At 38.8% G+C, this 22,693-nt stretch overlaps 1 protein-coding gene across 1 annotated transcript in view; it reads left to right on the top strand.

Annotated features, from left to right (window-relative positions):
* C1H1orf87 (chromosome 1 C1orf87 homolog) overlaps positions 1–22,693 on the top strand; it is a 160,647-nt gene that overhangs the window by 123,557 nt on the left and 14,397 nt on the right. Inside the window, 1 exon segment of the mRNA XM_057547167.1 lies at positions 7,781–7,845. Coding sequence (XP_057403150.1) covers positions 7,781–7,845 — 65 coding nt within the window.

Here is a 22,693-nt window from a genome sequence, read left to right as displayed (position 1 = left end):
GAATCTGCCCATTGATTGGGTCCTGGAAACCAGATCTGGCTTTTATGATTCATTAATTCCAATCTTCTCTTCCAGAGCCCATAATTCATATGGGGTAAGAATTCTAATAATAATATTGCTAATAAAGTTATTATTAATAATAGCCAACATTTATATAGTGTTTAGTATATTCCATGCAATGTTCTAAGTGCTTTATAAATATTAACTCTTTTAATCCTTACACATACCTCATGAGATAGGTACTATTATTTTTCAAATGAGGAAGCTGAGGAACAGAAAGGCTAAAACTAGTATGTAACTGATAAATGAATTCATCAGTAAGGCTAAGTCAAACGCAGGCTCTCTAGCTTCGGGGTCTTGGCTTTTAATACACTATACCAACTCTCCTACAAGTCCTATGCAACTTAAAGACTTATAGGATAGTGGCTAGGCACAGGGGCTTTAGGAAAACTGCCTGCATTTCATAGCCAGCTCTACCCTTGGGCTTGGTGCTGAACACAGTTCTGGATTTGAGGAGCTCAGTATCTTATTGCCCTAGGACCCAGGAGAGGTGTAGGATATGAATACAAAGTGAGGAAACTTTTAAGTTCCAGGGGCATGTATAATCCAAGGAAGCCCACGGCTTGCAGGTAGCATCTCCTCACCGGTTTAGCGCCTCCACTACCCCTTCAGCCCCCATCCAGGCAGAAAGTCATCATGAGCTCCTGAATCACATAGGCCTAGATGGAAATCCCAACACTGATGTGCACTGGCTTTGAGAACTTGGACAAGTCACTAATTTCTCTGAACCTTAATTTTCCACCTGTCAAATGGAAGAAGAATCCTTTTGTCTGGATTTGAGAGTTTATTGACTATGTATCAAGGAAGGGCTATGCTTCTCACAGGTAACTGGAAGGTGAGAAGAATACAGTTTAGGCTACATGATTAAGAAGGTGAAAGCAAAGAAAGATGGTGCAGTTGGATGAGCTTTCCAGCAGCTGAGTAAAATAACAACCAAAATAACCTCCTGAATCAGAAGGATTGATGCATGTACACCTCAGATGTCCAGTCATGGGGCTACATGCTCTACATGGCTTATCTCGTTTCATACTCCCAACAGCCCCATGAGTTAATGTATTTTTATACCCACTTCACAGATGAATAAAATGAGGTTCAGAGTCCTTAAGTGAATTGTCCCTAAAGTTGGGATTCTTTAAATCTTTGTTCCTATTATGGGTTGAATTTTATCCCCCCTAAATTCATTTGTTGAATCCCTAACCCCCAGCCCTTAGACCATGTGTTTGAAGGTAAGGTCTTTAAAGAGGTGATTAAATTAAGATGGGGCCATTAGAGTGAGCCCACATCTGATCTGACTGGTGTCCTTATAAAAAGAGGAAGTTTGGACACACAGAGAGACACTAAGGATAAGCTCACCCAGAGAAAAGACCCTGTGAAGACACAACGAAAAGGTGGCCACCTGTAGGCAAGGAGGAGCCTCAGATGAAGCCAAATCTACAGACGTCTTGATTTTGGACTTCTAGCCTCCAGAACTGTGAGAAAATAAATTTCTGTTGTTTAAGCCACTCAGTCTGTGGTGTTCTGTTATAGAGCCCTAGCAAACTATACAGCCCCTGCAGGCTAACAGCCCCTTGCATAGTCTTTTTTCTATCTGCCTCCTTTTCCTAGCATATTTTGTGCCCCTCAGCTGGAATAGTAGATTACAGGATTCTCAAGGGAATGGCTCTAATGATTTAACTTTTCAAATCATGGGACTTAACTATGATTCTAGCAGTCTGAACAGAGCTGGCTCTTCAGTACTACTTAATACACAGCTGAGCTTGGTAGGACTTGTAGGAGCTCACCAGATGAGGGATGGGGAAGAGTAACTCAGAGGTAGAGGGAGCAGTGTGTGCCAAGACAAAAAAGCAACAAGAACATAGGTTTGGAGAACCAAACTGTCCATTGTGGCCAGAGCATACATTTCACAAGTGGAGAAAGGCAATGAGCTTGGGAAGGGAGTACTGGCATACCTTTGATTGAAGCCTGTATAAAACTCAGAGAGAAACATGTCACCTGTAAGGAACATCATCAAGATTACAAGGATGTTTCTATGAAATAGCCCCCATTTTGTGTTTTTGGCATCTGCATAACAGATGACATTTTAATTTTATTAAAATTCCAATGAACAAATGAAGAAGCAAAAAAAAAAAAAACAACAACAACAACAAAAGAACAAAAAACACACACAAGAAGCAAAAACTAACAGGCACTCTAGTCTCCGAATCTAGAAGGAAGCTCCACTGACTATAAACACATGGAATCTGGGAAAATCATTCAGTTGGTGCCCCAAGCTTTGTCCTGCCTACCTATAAAAAGTGCAGAAGACAGAAGATATTTCATCCCTTCACCACAGTCTTCCCCTTGATTTGGAGGCCCCAAGTCTTAACCAACCAGAAAATGACATAGATGCTACTTTCTGTATCCACCTGAGTACTGTTCCTTCATCTCCTTCCTTCATCCAAGGTTACACACCAGTACACTTACCCACACACTGCTTTTTTGTGCCTATGCAGAGACCACAACTTCTAGGAATGATAGAGCAGAAAGTTGGGGTGAAGAAGGCAGGAATAGCTAGACCTGGCTGTGGTATTTGCATATGGAAATATAAAGTCACGTGGGTTGAAGAAGAAAGAGGGGATCCCTGGTAGTTGTATATGTTGAGGAGTGTGTAAAAAATTAATATACAGAAACCTCAGTTAAATAGAGTTGGGATACCAGAAGGGAAAGCTCTCATGCCCTGCGACATTAGAGCCCAACAGTAAGGAAGGACTTTCCTGGCAAGGACTCAGCCAATGAGAAGCATGGGCACTTTGTTTATTATAGCCCTCCCAACTCCCTTTTCCTTTCTATAAAAGCATTCTCTTTCCCTTGCTGTCTGGGGGACTTGAGCATGGCTCACCATGATTGCAGACCACAAACTGCAATTCTCTATTGATCCTGAATAAACCCATCTTTGCTGGAGAAATAACTGGCAATCTGTTTGTTTCAGGTCAACAAGTGTACCCATTATGACATACTATACCAATTTAGTGTCTGATATCCAGCAGGTGTGGTGAGAAGATCCCACCTCTGAGGTGGTCCCAACAGAGGGGCACAAGAAAAATGCCTGAGAAGCACCAAATATTGGTGGGAGTCTTCACTCACCCCTTGACTGAGGGGCTGAATGAGCAGTGAGTAGGACCAAGGGAAACTTATGAAGCTCATCTATTGGGTTGTACAGAATGTGAACAGTTCCTCACTGACACTGAATAAAGAGAAAACCCTAATGTATGAGGCCTAATTTTCAAAAATACTGCAGAACAGGGAGGTGTAATTATGATCCCACAGACTCCAAATAACAGCAAATTTTTGGAAATGATTTACTCTAGAAATTAGAAAACATTTAGAAAGCCACTGGTGTTCTCTATAGGATATAAGGAGCCATGTCTCTGTTGAAATGAACTGTAAAGTAATAAGCATAATGAGATTAAAAATGAAATGTAAAAAGCACTAAAGTGAACAGAAGAAATTAAAATGAACTTGGTGAAATGTGGATAGTTTCAAGGAAACTGAAACTTCTACAGCATAATGAAGAGGTAACCAGGATTGTGACTGTTTGGTGATGGATGTTAACTAGATTTATTGTGATCATTTTGCAATATATACATATATCGAATCATTATGCTGTACACTTGAAGCTAATATGTTATATGTCAATTATATCTCAATTTAAAAATTATAAGACAATCAAGGAAATCTGAATATTGTTAGATATTTAATGATATTAAGACATTTATGTTAAATGTTTAGGTCAACAAGCCTTTTCTTTGAAGGGTCACATAATAAATGTTAAAGGCTTTGTGGGTCTATAATCTGTTGCAACTATTCAACTATGTCATTGTGGCCTGAAAGCAGCCAAAAACAACACATAACGAATGGCCAGGGTGGTGTTTAAATAAAATATTATTTACAAAAGAAAAAGGGATAACTAGAAATCAATGAACAGCAAAATTAATGCTAGAGAAAATCTAGTGCATAATGTCAAACTTGAGAGGTTTCCACAAAATCTAGAGAAAAAGAACAGAAAAAAATGAAAACGGATAGTAGAGATAGAAGAATAAAAATAGAAATTGAACCTAAGATGCCCTGAAATTGTGGAATAAGAAACTAGAAGAATTGGACAAGATATAAAACCAAAAGTCACAGCTGAAGAAATTTTGCAGAGATGGGAAAAAGAAAAACCCTCTGTGTACAGACTGAATGGATTCATTATGATCTAAACTAAATTAAGAAAAAAAGTATCCATGTCCCTCCTGACAAAACTTTTGTGCTACAGAGACAAAGAAAATTATTTAAGGATGCAGCCAAAACAAAATAAAACTAAACCAAAGCAAATAAATGAAAAAAATAATTATAAATGAATCCAAATCAGACTGACCTCAAACTTTAGCAATGTGGACAAGTGGAAAGGAGGAATCACTAATATGGAGGACCAACTATAAATTATACATGAATTTCTGACTGGGCAGAGGGTCAACGCCCCTAACACACCCCAACCTCCGGTGCACTGATCAAGGGTCAACTGTAGTATGTTTCTTTCAATCTGGCATTTAAACACCATAATAAAGATGTTTAACTTACAGTAAAAAAAAAAAAAAAAACAACTTCTGCAATAGTAGATATCAGAAGACACTGAAACCATGTTCATGGAATTCCAAAGGGGGGGAAAAATGTAACTGAAACCAAGTTATATTACATTCATGTGTAAGGCCATAGAGTACAATGGTTAAGGGTGCAGGATTTGGAGTCAGACATTCAGGGTTTAAATCATGGCTCCTCCATTGATCAGCGTGTCCATAGGCAAGTCATTTACATGTCTAATAAGATGGTTGTCTCAATTAAATGAGAGAATGCACACAAAGTACTCAGAACGCTAATTAAAGGCCATTTTAACTTAAGTTTGGATGAAGTTAGAATTTGAACGCAGATCTGCCTGAATCTACAATCAGGCTCACAGAGCTTGTCCTTCAATCCTGACCTCTCTGACTCAACATGAAGAGTTTGGCACCTGGTACTGTGATTAGAATTACACTGCCTTTTATGGCAACAAGAACCCATTCTCACACTTAAATTGTCAATGGCTCTTTGAAGGTCCTAGAGTAATATAAAGAGTATGGAATAAAGAAGGTATTTTATTAGAGGATCTAAAGGATTTCATTGGTCACTTAAGTCCTATATACCACTTAAATCAGGCAGTGTCCAAGTTCAGTACTTAGAAACATTTCCTGCAATTTCCCTCCCCTGCTATCAGCAAAAATTCAAGAAGGGGCAGGAGAGTTTCTGGTGCCATCTTGTCCAGAGCCCTTACTGAATATTTGCTAACTCCTAACAGTTCTGAAAAATAAATGTTATGCAATGTGGAAATATAAATGGATTTAGGTTTTTGTTGTGTTGTTGTCCAATGGGTCAGAAGATGCTGTAGGCATAAACCTGGCCCTCCTAAGAGGAGGGCATTGCAGGAAGTGTAGAAGACAGGAGATGCTTCTACTGCAGTTCATTTCCAGATCTGTGCTAATATCAGATCTTTATATGTTTATTAATATTCCTTAAGAGTGCTACTTCTCCAACTTTCTTTTCCCTGCCTAGCCTTTCAGCAGCTGATATAGTCATCAGCTTATCTGGCTTGTGGTTCTGTATACCTATGCTTTATCTATTCTTGTGCCTAAAGTGACATGAAGCTCTGGAGGTCATATTTTCTATACTGACAAAGAACTTTTCTGATTTGTGATACCATGTATAGAAAAAGTTTTATGAGGTATAAGCAAAACAAACTAGTTATGTATCTAATGAATTTATGGAGGTTCCTTAAAAAACTAAAAATAGAGCTACCATATGATTCAGCAATCCCACTCCTGGGCATATATCCAGAGAAAACCAGAATTTGAAAAAGGTACATACACCACAATGTTCATTGCAGCATTATTTACAATAGCCAGAAGGCAGAAGCAACCTAAATGTCCATCGACAGATGAATGGATAAAGAAGATGTCATGTATATATATATACACAATGGAATATTACTCAACCATAAAAAAGAGTGAAATAATGCCATTTGCAGCAACATGGATAGACATGGAGATTATCTTACTAAGTGAAGTAAACCAGACAGAGAAAGAGAAATATCATATGATATTGCTTATATGTGGAATCTTTAAACAAATAACACAATTGAACTTATATACAAAACAGAAATAGACCCACAGACATAGAAAAAAAACTTATGGTTACCAAAGAGGAAGAGGTTGGGAGCAATAAATTAGGAGTTTGGGATTAACATGTGCACACTACTATGTATGAAACAGATAACCAACAAGGACCTACTGTATAGCACAGGGAACTATACTTAATATTTTATAATAACCTATAAGGAAAAAGCATCTGAAAAAGAAAACTGAATAAAATAAAACTGAATAACCTTGCTATACACCTGAAACTAACACAACACTGTAAATCAACTATACTTCTGTTAAAAAATAAATAAAAATAAAAAGAATAAAATCACATGGCATTAAAACTCTCCTAGAAAACACAGGACATATTCTCACAATTGGCTCTTTATATTTGCTTGACTTCTGATGGGCAAAGAGGTGATAAAAATTCTTATCAGTTGTAGTTTGGTTGCTAGAAGCAGAAACTGTTTTTTGCTAACATAAGCAAAAAGAAATATTTTTGAAAGGATATAGAGTTACACACAAAATCAGGGGACATGAAACTTCAGGAAGCACCAGAAACAAAAGTTAATAAGAGACACAGAGACAGAGAGTGGGAGAGAGGGAAGAAGGGAGGGAGGGAGGGATAGGGAAAGTGAAGTGATAGATTGAGATTAATTAGACTGAGTGGGTCACAACATTGTCTAGGGAAGGGTATGGGACATTGATTGTAGCCCATTACCCCCAAAGAAACATATTTTTATATAAATGGAGAATGGATGTTGGGCAAGCAAATATAAGTGATTCTCACTACCAAAGTGTTCCTAAAGTACTTGTAAGTTTTAAATGACTCCCTGATTGTCAAATGCTCACACATTCTTCAATGCAATTTCTGCTTGGGGACTTCACTAAATATTATCTATTTGCACTTAGCACCCATTTCTATCCCCTTCTATGTTCTTTCCTATGTTGTAATACTTCCCACACTTAGGAAGGCTAAAAAGAACACTTCCAAAGCTCCCTTGACATTGAGGTTCTGGAATTGATTTAAGTTCCATCACTGAGATGCAATTGCATGAGATTTGAAAGGCAGGAAGACTGGGGAGAGGGGCAGGGACATTATACGTATTTATTGTTTTTCTGCAGTAGTAGCAACTCCAATAACCCTGGCAGACATCAGTTTTTCTGGTGGCCAGAATGCCCTATATACTGCCTAATCACCAAACTCATGGCCAAGGGCACCTGAGACGTCAGCCAGAATTTCCTGCAGTTCTCTGGACTCTGGACTACATCTTCTGAGACCTAACCCTTAGCCCAGCAGCAGACACCAGCCTCCATTCTACTAGCCCCTGCAATAATTTTGTGGATGCCTAATTTCTATTTCTAGTAGAGACACCTAAAGTAGCTTGTGTTTCCTTCACTGCACCCCAAATGATACAGACATCAGAAAACTCCTTTAATATCACTATCTGTATAAACTTTAAGCTTTATTGCACATTCTTCCAGAGCTTCCCACATTGATCACAGGTATTATGTTTCCTTTTCTTTCACAGATGGCAGAATTTTGTTGAGTTGTTGAGCAAAGCTTCATCTTATTTGTCATCTGATTTACTTCCCGGTGAGTTTGGTTATTTTGTTCCTCGAGAGACCTCCTATTCCCAGGGCTATAGTTGATGCTGTGACTTAGCCCCAATGGTTTGTTTGTTGGGTTTCATCTCATTGCTCCCAGAAATATAAATGGCTTACCAGTGAAGAAAAAATAAGAGTGAAGTTTGCCTTGATGGCTATCCTTTAGGTCAGTTGGGTTGTAAAAGGCATAATTCTCCAAGCTGTATTATATCATGAAGTAGTCTCTAGTGATAGCCCTTTGAGAAGGATGTAGTACATTTATAAAAGAAGTCGATATTACTTATTAGAATTTCAGTTGTACAGTCCCTTAGATCTGAGAATCCTGTAGCTAGGTACTTATTCTACTAATATCTCACCAAAGAACTCTCCAAGATTTATAAATGTATGTTTAGTGAAACAACATTTTGTACACGTTTTAAAAGAGACTACTACAAGCAACTCTATGCCAATAAAATGGACAACCTGGAAGAAATGGACAACTTCTTAGAAAGGTATAACCTTCCAAGACTGAACCAGGAAGAAACAGAAAATATGAACAGACCAATCACAAGTAATGAAATTGAAAATGTGATTTAAAATCTTCCAACAAACAAAAGTCTAGGACCAGATGGCTTCACAGGTGAATTCTATCAAACATTTAGAGAAGAGCTAACACCCATCCTTCTCAAACTCTTCCAAAAAATTGCAGAGGGAGGAACACTCCCAAACTCATTCTATGAGTCCACCATCACCCTGATACCAAAACCAGACAAATATACTACAAAAAAAGGAAATTACAGACCAATATCACTGATGAATATAGAGGCAAAAAGCCTCAACAAAATACTAGCAAACAGAATCCAACAACACATTAAAAGGATCATACACCATGATCAAGTGGGATTTATCCCAGGGATGCAAGGATTCTTCAATATACGCAAATCAATGAATGTGATACACCATATTAACAAATTGAAGAATAAAAACCATATGATCATCTCAATAGATGCAGAAAAAGCTTTTGACAAAATTCAACACCCATTTATGATAAAAACTCTCCAGAAAGTGGGCATAGGGGGAACTTTCCTCAGCATAATAAAGGCCATATACAACAAACCCACAGCAAATATCATTCTCAATGGTGAAAAACTGAAAGCATTTCCTCTCAGATAAGGAACAAGACAAAGATGTACACTCTTGCCACTATTATGCAACATAGTTTTGGAAGTCCTAGCCATGGCAATCACAGAAGAAAAAGAAATAAAAGGAATCCAAATTGGAAAAGAAGAAGTAAAATGGCCACTGTTTGCAGATGACATGATACTATACATAGAAAATCCTAAAGATGCCACCGGAAGACTACTAGAGCTAATCAATGAATTTGGTAAAGCTGCAGGATACAAAATTAATGGACAGAAATCTCTTGCATTCCTATATATTAACAATGAAATATCAGAAAGAGAAATTAAGGAAATGATCCCATTCACCATTGCAACAAAAAGAATAAAATACCTAGGAATAAACCTACCTAAGGAGGTAAAAGACCTATACTCAGAAAACTATAAGACACTGATGAAAGAAATCAAAGATGACACAAACACATGGAGAGATATACCATATTCTTGGATTGAAAGAATCAATATTGTGAAAATGACTATGCTACCCAAAGCAATCTACAAATTCAATGCAATCTCTATCAAATTACCAATGGCATTTTTTATATAACTAGGACAAAAAAAATCTTAAAATTTGTATGGAGACACAAAAGACCGTGAAAAGCCAGAGCAATCTTGGGGGGAAAAAAACGGAGCTAGAGGAATCAGACTCCCTGACTTCAGACTATACTACAAAGCTACAGTAATCAAGACAATATGGTACTGGCACAAAAACAGAAATACAGATCAATGCAACAGGATAGAAAGCCCAAAGATAAACCCATGCACCTAGGGTCAACTAATCTACGACAAAGGACCAAGGATATACAATGGAGGAAAGACAGTCTCTTCAATAAGTGGTGCTTGGAAAACTGGACAGCTACATGTAAAAGAATGAAATTAGAACACTCCCTAGCACTATACACAAAAATAAACTCAAAATGGATTAAAGACCTAAATGTAAGACCAGACACTATAAAACTCTTAGAGGAAAACATAGGAAGAACACTCTTTGACATAAATCACAGCAAGATCCTTTTTGACCCACCTCCTAGAGTAATGGAAATAAAAACAAAAATAAACAAATGGGACCTAATGAATCTTAAAATTATTAATTATTACAGAAATGCAAATCAAAACTACAATGAGGTATCATCTCACACCAGTTAGAATGAGCATCATCAGAAAATCTACAAACAACAAATGCTGGAGAGGGTGTGGAGAAAAGGGAACCGTCTTGCACTGTTGGTGGGAATGTAGATTGATACAGCCAGTGTGGAGAACAGTATGGAGGGTCCTTAAAAAACTAAAAATAGAATTACCATATCACCCAACAATCCCACTACTGGGCATATACCAAGAGAAAAACATAATTCAAAAAGACACATGCACCCCAGTGTTCATTGCAGCACTATTTACAATAGCCAGGTCATGGAAGCAACCTAAATGCCCATTGACAGATGAATGGATAAAGAAGATGTGGTACATATATACAATGGAATATTACTCAGCCATAAAAAGGAACGAAATTGGGTCATTTGTAGAGATGTGGATGGACCTAGAGACTGTCATACAGAGTGAAGTAAGTCAGGAAGAGAAAAACAAATACTGTATATTAACGCATATATGTGGAATCTAGAAAACTGGTACAGATGAACCAGTTTGCAAGGCAGAAATAAAGACACAGATGTAAGAACAAACATATAGACACCAAGGCGGGAAAGCGGGGTCGGGGGCGGGGGCTTGAATTGGGAGACGGGGCTTATATACACTAATATGTATAAAATAGATAACTGATAAGAACCTAAAAGAAAAAAACAAGATGGAAACAATGAAAGGATCCTTCAGGCACCATTTAATTAAATTACAGTATATTCAATTGATAAAACTACACAGCTGTAAAATAACATGGCTGGTCTGAAACAGGAAGATTTCCAAGACATATTATTAAGTGAAATGATAAAGATGAATTGGGCAAAATATTTAGCAATTAGCAAGTGTTAAATATGACAAGTGAAAAAATATGCATTGATATTAATCTGTTGTTGCAATTCTCTATTTACTACATCCATCAACTGTTTGCTGATTACCCTTTGGATCAAGATACAAGGTACTGAGAATTTGGGGGGAAGCATAGTATATCAGTTTACATTCCAGTGGAAAAACCAGATACCTCACTAGGTATTTCAAACAGAGGGAATTTATAGCAGGCGATTGAGGGATTGGTTATTATCAATATTATTGATAGAAGACTGAAAGAGTAAAAAGAGGATGGTGAGTGTATTCATTTCCCTAGGGCATTTGTCATTAACAAAATACCACAAACTGGGTGGCTTAAAATAACAGAAATTTCTTCTCTCATGGTTCTTAGACTAGAAGTCTGAAATCAAGGTGTCAGGAGGGCCATGCTACCTCTCAAGGTTCTAGGAAAGAGTCTTTCCTTGCCTCTTCCAGCTTCTGCTGGCCCCAAGCCTTCCTTGGCTTATGGCTGCATAACTGCAATCTCTGCCTCTGTCTTCACATGGCCTTCTTTCCTCTCTGCCTCTTTTTTGTCTCTGCATCTAATCCCCCTCTCTCTCTTTGTACAAAGACACTACTCTTCATTCAACTTCAGGCCCACCCAAATCCATAATGACATCACATTAACTTGATTACATATAGAAGATGTTGTTTTCAAACAAGGTCATATTAACAGGTTTCAGTGGTACCTACGTTAGGGGACACAATACAACCCATGACCATGTGGTAACCCAGAGATTAGTAACTGTAGGAAGCAGCTGCCATCCTTAGGGCTGAAGAAACATAGAAAAAGACATACTATTAGCAGAACCTAGAATCTCATAGGTGACTATGAGTCTGACAAACAAAAAGTTTAGGCAATATTACACTGTATAGAGTAACAGGAGCATTGTGGTACTGTTGTTGCATTGTTGTGATAGCCTGTTGCTTACTGAGAAACTTAATGTCTTGATCTCTTCCCATTTCAGTATTGCTGGAGCTATGATTATTAAATGCTGTTAGGCACTGAGTGGGCCATTTTGTTTGCATGTTCTCTAGCCCCATATGTAAGTGTCATGAAAGGAAAGAAGTGGCGTTATAAGAAAATAAAGACAGCTACTAATTTAGGGTGTGTAGAATTGTAAATTTTCTCATTCCCATTTTCACTCAAGGGTTCTATCATAACCTGATTAAACTGACTAATTTTATATATACTGCCTCATATTATAAAATTTATCACATTTGGAATCACAAAAATCCTGTGAACTTGTTTTTGCTGTCTGTATGATTATCACATAAAAACTTAATATTGATAAGTTAGACTTAGGAATAGAATGGACCTGTTGGCAGGATCAACTGGAAGACTAGATAAAATACAAAATACCATATGATCATCTCAATAGATGGAGAAAAATCTTTTGACAAAATTCAACACCGATTTATGATAAAAATTCTCCAGAAAGGGGACATAGAGGGAACCTACCTCAACATAATAAAGCCCATATATGACAAACCCACAGCAAACATCATTCTCAATGGTGAAAAACTGAAAGTGTTTCCTCTAAGGTCAGGAACAAAACAAGGATGTCCACTCTCGCCACTATTATTCAACATAGTTTTGGAAGTCCTAGCCATGGCAATCAGAGAAGAAAAAGAAATAAAAGGAATCCAAATTGGAAAAGAAGAAGTAAAACTGTCACTGTTTGTAGATTACATGTTACTATACATAGAAAATCCTAAAGATGCTACAGGAAAACTACTAGAGCTCATTAATAAATTTGGTAAAGTTGCAGGATACAAAATTAATACACAGAAATCTCTTGCATTCATATACACTAACAACAAAAGATCAGAAGAGAAATTAAGGAAATAATCCCATTCACCATTGCAACAAAAAGAATAAAATACCTAGGAATCAACCTACCTAAGGAGGCAAAAGACCTGTACTCAGAAAACTATCAGATAAGTTTTGATAAGATACTGATGAAAGAAATCAAAGACAACACAAACAGATGGAAAGATATACCATGTTCTCAGATTGGAAGAATCAATATTGTGAAAATGACTATATTACCCAAAGCAATCTACACATTCAATGCAATCCCTATCAAATTACCAATGACATTTTTCACAGAATTAGAACAAAAACTTTTACAACTTATATGGAATCACAAAAGACCTCGAATAGCCAAAGCAATCTTGAGAAAGAAAAATGGAGCTGGAGGAATCAGGCTCGCTGACTTCAGGCTATACTACAAAGCTACAGTCATCAAAACAGTATGGCACTGGCACAAAAACAAATACATATCAATGGAACAGGACACAAAGCCCAGAGATAAACCCACGCAACTTTGGTCACCTAATCTGTGACAAAGGAGGCAAGAATGTACAATGGAGGAAAGACAGTCTTTTCAATAAGTGGTGCTGGGAAAACTGGACAGCTACATGTAAAAGAATAAAATTAGAACACTCCCTAACACTATAAACAAAAATAAACTCAAGAGGAGCTTCAAGATGGTGGAAGAGTAAGACGTGGAGATCACCTTCCTCCCCACAAATACATCAGAAATACATCTACATGTGGAACAACCCCTACAGAACACCTACTGAATGCTGGCAGAAGACCTCAGACCTCCCAAAAGACAAGAAACTCCCCATGTACCTGGGTAGGGCAAAAGAAAAAAGAAACAGAGACAAAAGAATAGGGATGGGACCTGCACCAGTGGGAGGGAGCTGTGAAGGAGGAAAGGTTTCCACACACTAGAAGCCCCTTTGCGGGCAGAGACTGTGGGGGGTGGAGGGAGGAAGCTTCGGAGCCACGGAGCAGAACGCAAAAACAGGGATGCAAAGGGCAAAATGGAGAGATTCCCACACAGAGGATCAGTGCCGACCAGCAGTCACCAGCCCGTGAGGCTTTTCTGCTCACCTGCCGGGACGGGTGGGGGCTGGGAGCTGAGCTGGCTTCAGTTGGATCCCAGGGAGAGGACTGGGGTTGGCTGCATAAACACAGCCTGAAGGGGCCTAGTGCACCACAGCTAGCTGAGAGGGAGTCCGGGAAAAAGTCTGGAGCTGCCAAAGAGGCAAGAGACTTTTTCCTGCCTCTTTTTGTTTTATGGTGCGTGAGGAGAGGGGATTAAGAGCGCCGCTTAAAGGAGCTCCAGAGACTGGCGTGAGCCACGGCTATCAGCACGGACCCCAGAGACAGGCATGAGATGCTAAGGCTGCTGCTGCCACCACCAAGAAGCCTGTGTGCAAGCACAGGTCACTATCCACACCTCCCCTCCTGGGAGCCTGTGCAGCCCGCCACTGCCAGGGTCCCGTGATCCAGGGACAACTTCCCCGGGAGAATGCACGGCACACCTCAGGCTGTTGCAACGTCACGTTGGCCTCTGCTGCCGCAGGCTCACCCCGCATCCATACCCCTCCCTCCCCCTGGCCTGAGTGAGCCAGAGCCCCCGAATCAGCTGCTCCTTTAAACCCGTCCTCTCTGAGCGAAGAACAGACACCCTCAGGTGACCTACATGCAGAGGCGGGGCCAAATCCAAAGCTGAACCCTGGGAGCTGTGCAAACAAAGAAGAGAAAGGGAAATCTCTCCCAGCAGCCTCAGGAGCAGCGGATTAAATCGCCACAATCAACTTGATGTACCCTGCATCTGTGGAATACCTGAAGAGACAACGAATCATCCCAAATTGGGGAGCTGGACTTTGGGAGCAATGATATATTATTTTTTCCCCTTTTTCTCTTTTTTTGAGTGTGCATGTGTATGCTTCTGTGTGTGATTTTCTCTGTATAGCTTTGCTTTTACCATTTATCCTAGGGTTCTGTCTGTCCATTTGTTTTTTTGTTTGTTTGTTTGTTTTTTTAATATAGTTTTTAGCGCTTGTTATCGTTGGTGGATTTGTTTTTCGGTTTGGCTCTCTTCTTTCTTTCTTTTTTTTATTACTTTTAAATTTTTTAAATAATTTTTTTAATTTTAATAACTTTATTTTATTTCATTTTGTTTTATTTTATTTTATATTTTCCTTTCTTTCTTTCTTTTTTAATCCCTTTTATTCTGAGCCGTGTGGATGACAGGCTCTTGGTGCTCCAGCCAGGGGTCAGGGCTGTGCCTCTGAGAAGGGAGAGCCAAGTTCAGGACATTGGTCCACCAGAGACCTCCCAGTTCCACGTAATATCAAATGGCGAAAATCTCCCACAGAACTCCATCTCAATGCCAAGACCAAGCTCCACTCAACAAACAACAAGCTACAGTGCTGGACACCCTATGCCAAACAACTAGCAAGACAGGAACACAACCCCACACAACAACAGAGAGGCTGTGTAAAATCATAATAAGGTCACAGACACCCCGAAACACATCACCAGACGTGGACCTGCCCACAAGAAAGAGAAGATCCAGCCTCATCCACCAGAACACAGGCACTAGTCCCCTCCACCAGGAAGCCTACACAACACACTGAACCAACCTTGGCCACTGGGGACAGACACCAAAAACAACGGGAACTATGAACCTGCAGCCTGTGAAAAGGAGACCCCAAACACAGTAAGTTAAGCAAAATGAGAAGACAGAGACGCACACAGCAGATGAAGGAGCAAGGTAAAATCCCACCAGACCTAATAAATGAAGAGGAAATAGGCAGTCTACCTGAAAAAGAATTCAGAATAATGATAGTAAAGATGATCCAAAATCTTAGAAATAGTATGGAAAAAATACAAGAAACGTTTAACAGGGACCTAGAAGAACTAAAGATCAAACAAACAATGATGAACAACACAATAAATGAAATTAAAAATACTCTGGAAGGGATCAATAGCAGAATAACTGAGGCAGAAGAACGGATAAGTGACCTGGAAGATAAAATAGTGGAAATAACTACTGCAGAGCAGAATAAAGAAAAAAGAATGAAAAGAATTGAGGACAGTCTCAGAGACATCTGGGACAACATTAAATGCACCAATATTCGAATTATAGGGGTCCCAGAAGAAGAAGAGAAAAAGAAAGGGACTGAGAAAATATTTGAAGAGATTATAGTTGAAAACTTCCCTAATATGGGAAAAGAAATAGTTAATCAAGTCCAGGAAAAACAGAGAGTCCCGGGACTTCCCTGGTGGCGCAGTGGTTAAGGATCCACCTGCCAATGCAGGGGACATGGGTTCGAGCCCTGGTCCAGGAAGATCCCACATGCCGTGGAGCAACAAAGCCCGTGTGCCACAGCTACTGAGCCTGCACTCTGGAGCCTGCGAGCCACGACTACTGAGCCCACGTGCTACAACTACTGAAGCCCACGTGCCTAGAGCCCGTGCTCCGCAACAAGAGAAGCCCCCGCAACGAGAAGCCCGCACACCGCAACAAAGACCTGATGCAGCCAATGAATAAATAATTAAATAAAATTTATGAAAAAAAAACCAAAAAAAAACAGAGAGTCCCATACAGGATAAATCCAAGGAGAAACACGCCAAGACACACATATTAATCAAACTATCAAAAATTAAATACAAAGAAAAAATATTAAAAGCAGCAAGGGAAAAACAACAAATAACATACAAGGTAATCCCCATAAGGTTAACAGCTGATCTTTCAGCAGAAACTCCGCAAACCAGAAGGGAGTGGCAGGACATATTTGAAGTGATGAAAGGGAGAAACCTACAACCAAGATTACTCTACCCAGCAAGGATCTCACTCGGATTTAATGGAGAAATTAAAACTTTACAGACAACAAAAGCTAAGAGAATTGAGCACCACCAAACCAGCTTTACAACAAATGCTAAAGGAACTTCTCTAGGCAAGAAACACAAGACGAGGAAAACACCTACAATAACAAACCCAAGCAATTAAGAAAATGGTAATAGGAACATACATATCGATAATTACCTTAAATGTAAATGGATTAAATGCTCCAACCAAAATACATAGACTGGCTGAATGGATACAAAAACAAGACCCGTATATATGCTGTCTACAAGAGACCCACTTCAGACATAGGGACACATACAGACTGAAAGTGAGGGGATGGAAAAAGATATTCCATGCAAATGGAAATCAAAAGAAAGCTGGAGTAGCAATTCTCATATAAGACAAAATAGACTTTAAAACAAAGACTATTACAAGAGACAAAGAAGGACACTACATAACGATCAACGGATCAATCCAAGAAGAAGATATAGCCATTGTAAATATTTATGCACCCAACATAGGCGCACCGCAATACATAAGGCAAATACTAACAGCCATAAAAGGGGAAATTGACAGTAACACAATCATAGTGGGGGACTTTAAAACCCCACTTTCACCAATGGACAGATCGTCCAAAATGAAAATAAATAAGAAAACACAAGCTTTAAATGATACATTAAACAAGAAGGACTTAATTGAAATTTATAGGACATTCCATACAAAAAACAACATTCCATGCAAAAACAACAACTTTCTTCTCAAGTGCTCATGGAACATTCACCAGGATAGATCATGTCTCGGGTCACAAATCAAGCCTTCATAAATATAAGAAAATTGAAATCGTATCAAGCATCTTCTCTGACCATAACGCTATGAGACTAGATATCAATTACAAGGAAAGGTCTGTAAAAAGTACAAACACATGGAGGCTAAACAATACACTACTTAATAACCAAGGGATCACTGAAGAAATCAAAGAGGAAATCAAAAAATACCTAGAAACAAATGACAATGAAAACACAACGACCCAAAACCTATGGGATGCAGCAAAAGCAGTTCTAAGAGGGAAGTTTATAGCAATAAAATCCTACCTTAAGAAACAAGAAACATCTCAAATAAACAACATAACCTTACACTTAAAGCAATTAGAGAAAGAACAAAAAGAACCCAAAATTAGCAGAAGGAAAGAAATCAGAATGATCAGATCAGAAATAAATGAAAGAGAAATGAAGGAATCAATAGCAGAGCTCAATAAAACTAAAAGCTAGTTCTTTGAGAAGATAAAAAAATTGATAAACCATTAGCCAGACTCATCAAGAAATAAAGGGAGAAGACTCAAGTCAATAGAATTAGAAATGAAAAAGGAGAAGTAACAACTGACACTGCAGAAATACAAAGGATCATGAGAGATGACTACAAGCAACTATATGCCAATAAAATGGACAAATTCTTAGAAATGTACAACCTTCTGAGACTGAACCAGCAAGAAATAGAAAATATGAACAGACCAATCACAAGCACTGAAATTGAAACTGTGATTAAAAATCTTCCAACAAACAAAAGCCAGGACCAGATGGCTTCACAGGTGAATTCTATCAAACATTTAGAGAAGAGCTAACACCCATCCTTCTCAAACTCTTCCAAAAAATTGCAGAGGGAGGAACACTCCCAAACTCATTCTACAAGGCCACCATCACCCTGATACCAAAACCAGACAAAGATGTCACAAAGAAAGAAAACTACAGGCTAACATCACTGAAGAACATATATGCAAAATCCTCAACAAAATACTAGCAAACAGAATCCAACAACACATTAAAAGGATCATACACCATGATCAAGTGGGGTTTAACCCAGGAATGCAAGGATTCTTCAATATACGCAAATCAGTCAATGTGATACACCATATTAACAAATTGAAGGAGAAAAACTATGATCATCTCAATAGATGCAGAGAAAGCTTTCGACAAAATTCAACATGCATTTATGATAAAAACCCTCCAGAAAGTAGGCATAGAGGGAACTTTCCTCAACGTATTAAAGGCTATATGTGACAAACCCACAGCCAGCATCATCCTCAATGGTGAAAAACTGAAACCAATTCCACTAAGATCAGGAACAAGACAACATTGCCCACTCTCACTACTATTATTCAACATAGTTTTGGAAGTCCTAGCCATGGCAATCAGAGAAGAAAAAGAAATAAAAGGAATCTAAATTGGAAAAGAACAAGTAAAGCTGTCACTGTTTGCAGATGACATGATACTCTACATAGAGAATCCTAAAGATGCTACCAGAAAACTACTAGAGCTAATCAATGAATTTGGTAAAGCAGCAGGATACAAAATTAATGCACGGAAATCCCTTGCATTCCTATACACTAATGATGAAAAATCTGAAAGTGAAATTAAGAAAACACTCCCATTTACCATTGCAACCAAAAGAATAAAATATCTAGGAATACACCAACCTAAGGAGACAAAAGACCTTTATGCAGAAAATTATGACACTGATGAAAGAAATTAAAGATAATACAAATAGATAGAGAGATATAGCATGTTCTTGGATTGGAAGAATCAAAATTGTGAAAATGACTATACTACTCAAAGCAATCTACAGATCAATGCAATCCCTATCAAACTACCAATGGCATTTTTCACAGAACTAGAACAAAACATTTCACAATTTGTATGGAAACACAAAAGACCCCGAATAGCCAAAGCAATCTTGAGAAAGAAAAACGGAGCTGGAGGAATCAGGCTCCCTGACTTCAGACTATACTACAAAGCTACAGTAATCAAGACAGTATGGTACTGGCACACAAACAGAAATATAGATCAACGGAACAGGATAGAAAGCCCAGAGATAACCCCACGCACATATGGTCACCTAATCTTTGATAAAGGAGGCAAGAATATACAGTGGAGAAAAGACAGCCTCTTCAATAAGTGGTGCTGGGAAAACTGGACAGCTACATGTAAAAGAATGAAATTAGAACACTCCCTAACACCATACACAAAACTAAACTCAAAATGGATTATAGAGCTAAATGTAAGGCCCGGCACTATAAAACTCTTAGCGGAAAACATATGCAGAACACTCTATGATGACCTAAATCACAGCAAGATCCTTTTTGACCTGCCTCCTAGAGAAATGGAAATAAAACCAAAAATAAACAAATGGGACCTAATGAAACTTAAAAGCTTTTGCACAGCAAAGGAAACCATAAACAAGACGAAAAGACAACCCTCAGAATGGGAGAATTTATTTGCAAATGAAGCAACTGACAAAGGATTAATCTCCAAATTTTACAAGCAGCTCATGCAGCTCAATATCAAAAAAACAAACAACCCAATCCAAAAATGGGCAGAAGACCTAAATAGACATTTCTCCAAAGAAGATATACAGATTGCCAACAAACACATGATAGGATGTTCAACATCACTAATCATTAGAGAAATGCAAATCAAAACTATAATGAGATATCATCTCACATCACTCAGAAAGGCCAGCATCAAAAAATGTACAAACAATAAATGCTGGAGAGGGTGTGGAGAAAAGGGAACCCTCTTGCATTCTTGGTGGGAATGTAAATTGATACAGCCACTATGGAGAACAGAATGGAGGTTCCTTAAAAAACTACAAATACAACTACCATATGACCCAGCAATCCCACTACTGGGCATATACCCTGAGAAAACCATAATTCAAAAACAGTCATGTACCACAATTTTCATTACAGCTCTATTTGCAATAGCCAGGACATGGAAGCAACCTAAGTGTCCATCGACAGATGAATGGATAAAGAAGATGTGGCACATATATGCAATGGAGTATTACTCAGCCATAAAATGAAACGAAATTGAGTTATTTGTAGTGAGGTGGATGGACCTAGAGTCTGTAATACAGAGTGAAGTAAGTCAGAAGGAGAAAAACAAATACTGTATGCTAACACATATATATGGAATCTAAAAAAAAAAAAAAATCTTCATGAAGAACCTAGGGGCAAGACGAGAATAAAGACGCAGATATACTAGAGAATGGACTTGAGGACACGGGGAGGGGGAAGGGTAAGCTGGGACAAAGTGAGAGAGTGGCATGGACATATGTACACTACCGAATGTAAAATAGATAGCTGGTGGAAAGCAGCTGCATAGCACAGGGAGATCAGCTCGATGCTTTGTGACCACCTAGAGGGGTGGGATAGAGAGGGTGGGAGGGACGGAGACACAAGAGGGAAGAGATGTGGGGATGTGATATGTATAGCTGATTCATTTTGTTATAAAGCAGAAACTAACACACCATTGTAAAGCAATTATACTCCAATAAAGATGTTAAAATTAATTAATTAATTAATTAAATAAAATAAAAAATAAAAAAATAAACTCAAATTTAATTAAAGACCTAAATATAGGGCCAGACAGTATAAAACTTTTAGAGGAAAACAAAGGCAGAACACTCTTTGACATGAATCCCAGCAAGATCTTTTTTGACCCACCTCCTAGAGTAATGAAAATAAAAACAAAAATAAACAAATAGGATCTAAGTAAACTTAAAAGCTTTTGCACAGCAAGGAAACCATAAACAGCATGAAAGGACTACCCTCAGAATGGGAGAAAATATTTGCAACCGAAGCAACCAACAAGGGATCCATATCCAAAATATACAAACAGCTCATGCAGCTCAATATCAAAATAAATAAATAAAATAACAATCAAAAAATGGGCGGAATATCTAAATTGACATTTCTCCAAAGAAGATGTATGGGTGGCCAAAAAGCACATGAAAAGATGTTCAACGTCACTCATTATTAGAGAAATGCAAATCAAAACTACAGTGAGGTATCATCTCACACCAGTCAGAATGGGCATCATCAAAAAATCTACAAAAAATAAATGCTGGAGAGGGTGTGGAGAAAAGGGAACGCTCTTACAGTGTTGATGGGAATGTAAATGGATACAGCACTATGGAGAACAGTACGGAGGTTCCTTAAAAAACTAAAAAGAGAATTAACATATGACCCAGCTATCCCACTACTGGATATACCCCCAGAAAACCACAATTCAAAAGGATACATGTGGGAGTTCCCTGGTGGCAAGGTGGTTAAGAATCTGCCTGCCAGTGCAGTGGACACGGGTTTGAGCCCTGGTCTGGGAAGATCCCACATGCCACAGAGCAACTAGGCGTATGCACCACAACTACTGAGCCTGCACTCTACAGCCCACGAGCTACAACTACTGAGCCCGCATGCCACAACTACTGTAGCCCGCACACCTAGAGCCCATGCTCCATGACAAGAGAAGCCACCACAATGAGAAACCCACACACCGCAACAAAGAGTAGCCCCCTCTCAGTGCAACTAGAGCAAGCCTGCATGCAGCAATGAAGACCCAAAGCCGCCAAAAAATAATTAATTAATTAATTAATTTAAAAAAGATACATGCACCCCAATGTTCATTGCAACACTATTTACAATAGCCAGGATATGGAGGCAACCTAAATGTCTATCAACAGAGGAATGGTGCTTCCCTGGTGGCACAGTGGTTGAGAGTCCGCCTGCCAATGCAGGGGACACGGGTTTGAGCCCTTGTCTGGGAGGATCCCGCATGCCGCGGAGTGGCTGGGCCCGTGAGCCACAATTACTGAGCCTGCGCATCTGGAGCCTGTGCTCCACAGCAGGAGAGGCCGCGATAGTGAGGGGCCCATGCACCGCGATGAAGAGTGGCCCCCACTTGCCACAACTGGAGAAAGCCCTCGCACAGAAACGAAGACCCAACACGGCCATAAATAAATAAATAAAATAAATTAATTAATTTTAAAAAAAACAGAAGAATGGATAAAGAAGATGTGGTACATATACACAATGGAATATTACTCAGCCATAAAAATGCAAACTAATGCCATTTGCAACAACATGGATGGACCTAGAGATTGTCACACTGAGTGAAGTAAGTCAGACACAGAAGGACAAATATCATATGATACTGCTTATATGTGGGATCTAAAAAAGGGGTACAAATGAATTTATTTA

Source organism: Balaenoptera acutorostrata, chromosome 1 (assembly GCF_949987535.1).
Source record: "Balaenoptera acutorostrata chromosome 1, mBalAcu1.1, whole genome shotgun sequence".
Lineage (NCBI taxonomy): Eukaryota > Metazoa > Chordata > Mammalia > Artiodactyla > Balaenopteridae > Balaenoptera > Balaenoptera acutorostrata.
Note: the sequence above shows the minus strand (reverse complement) of the source record. Positions and strands in the feature narration are given on the sequence as shown.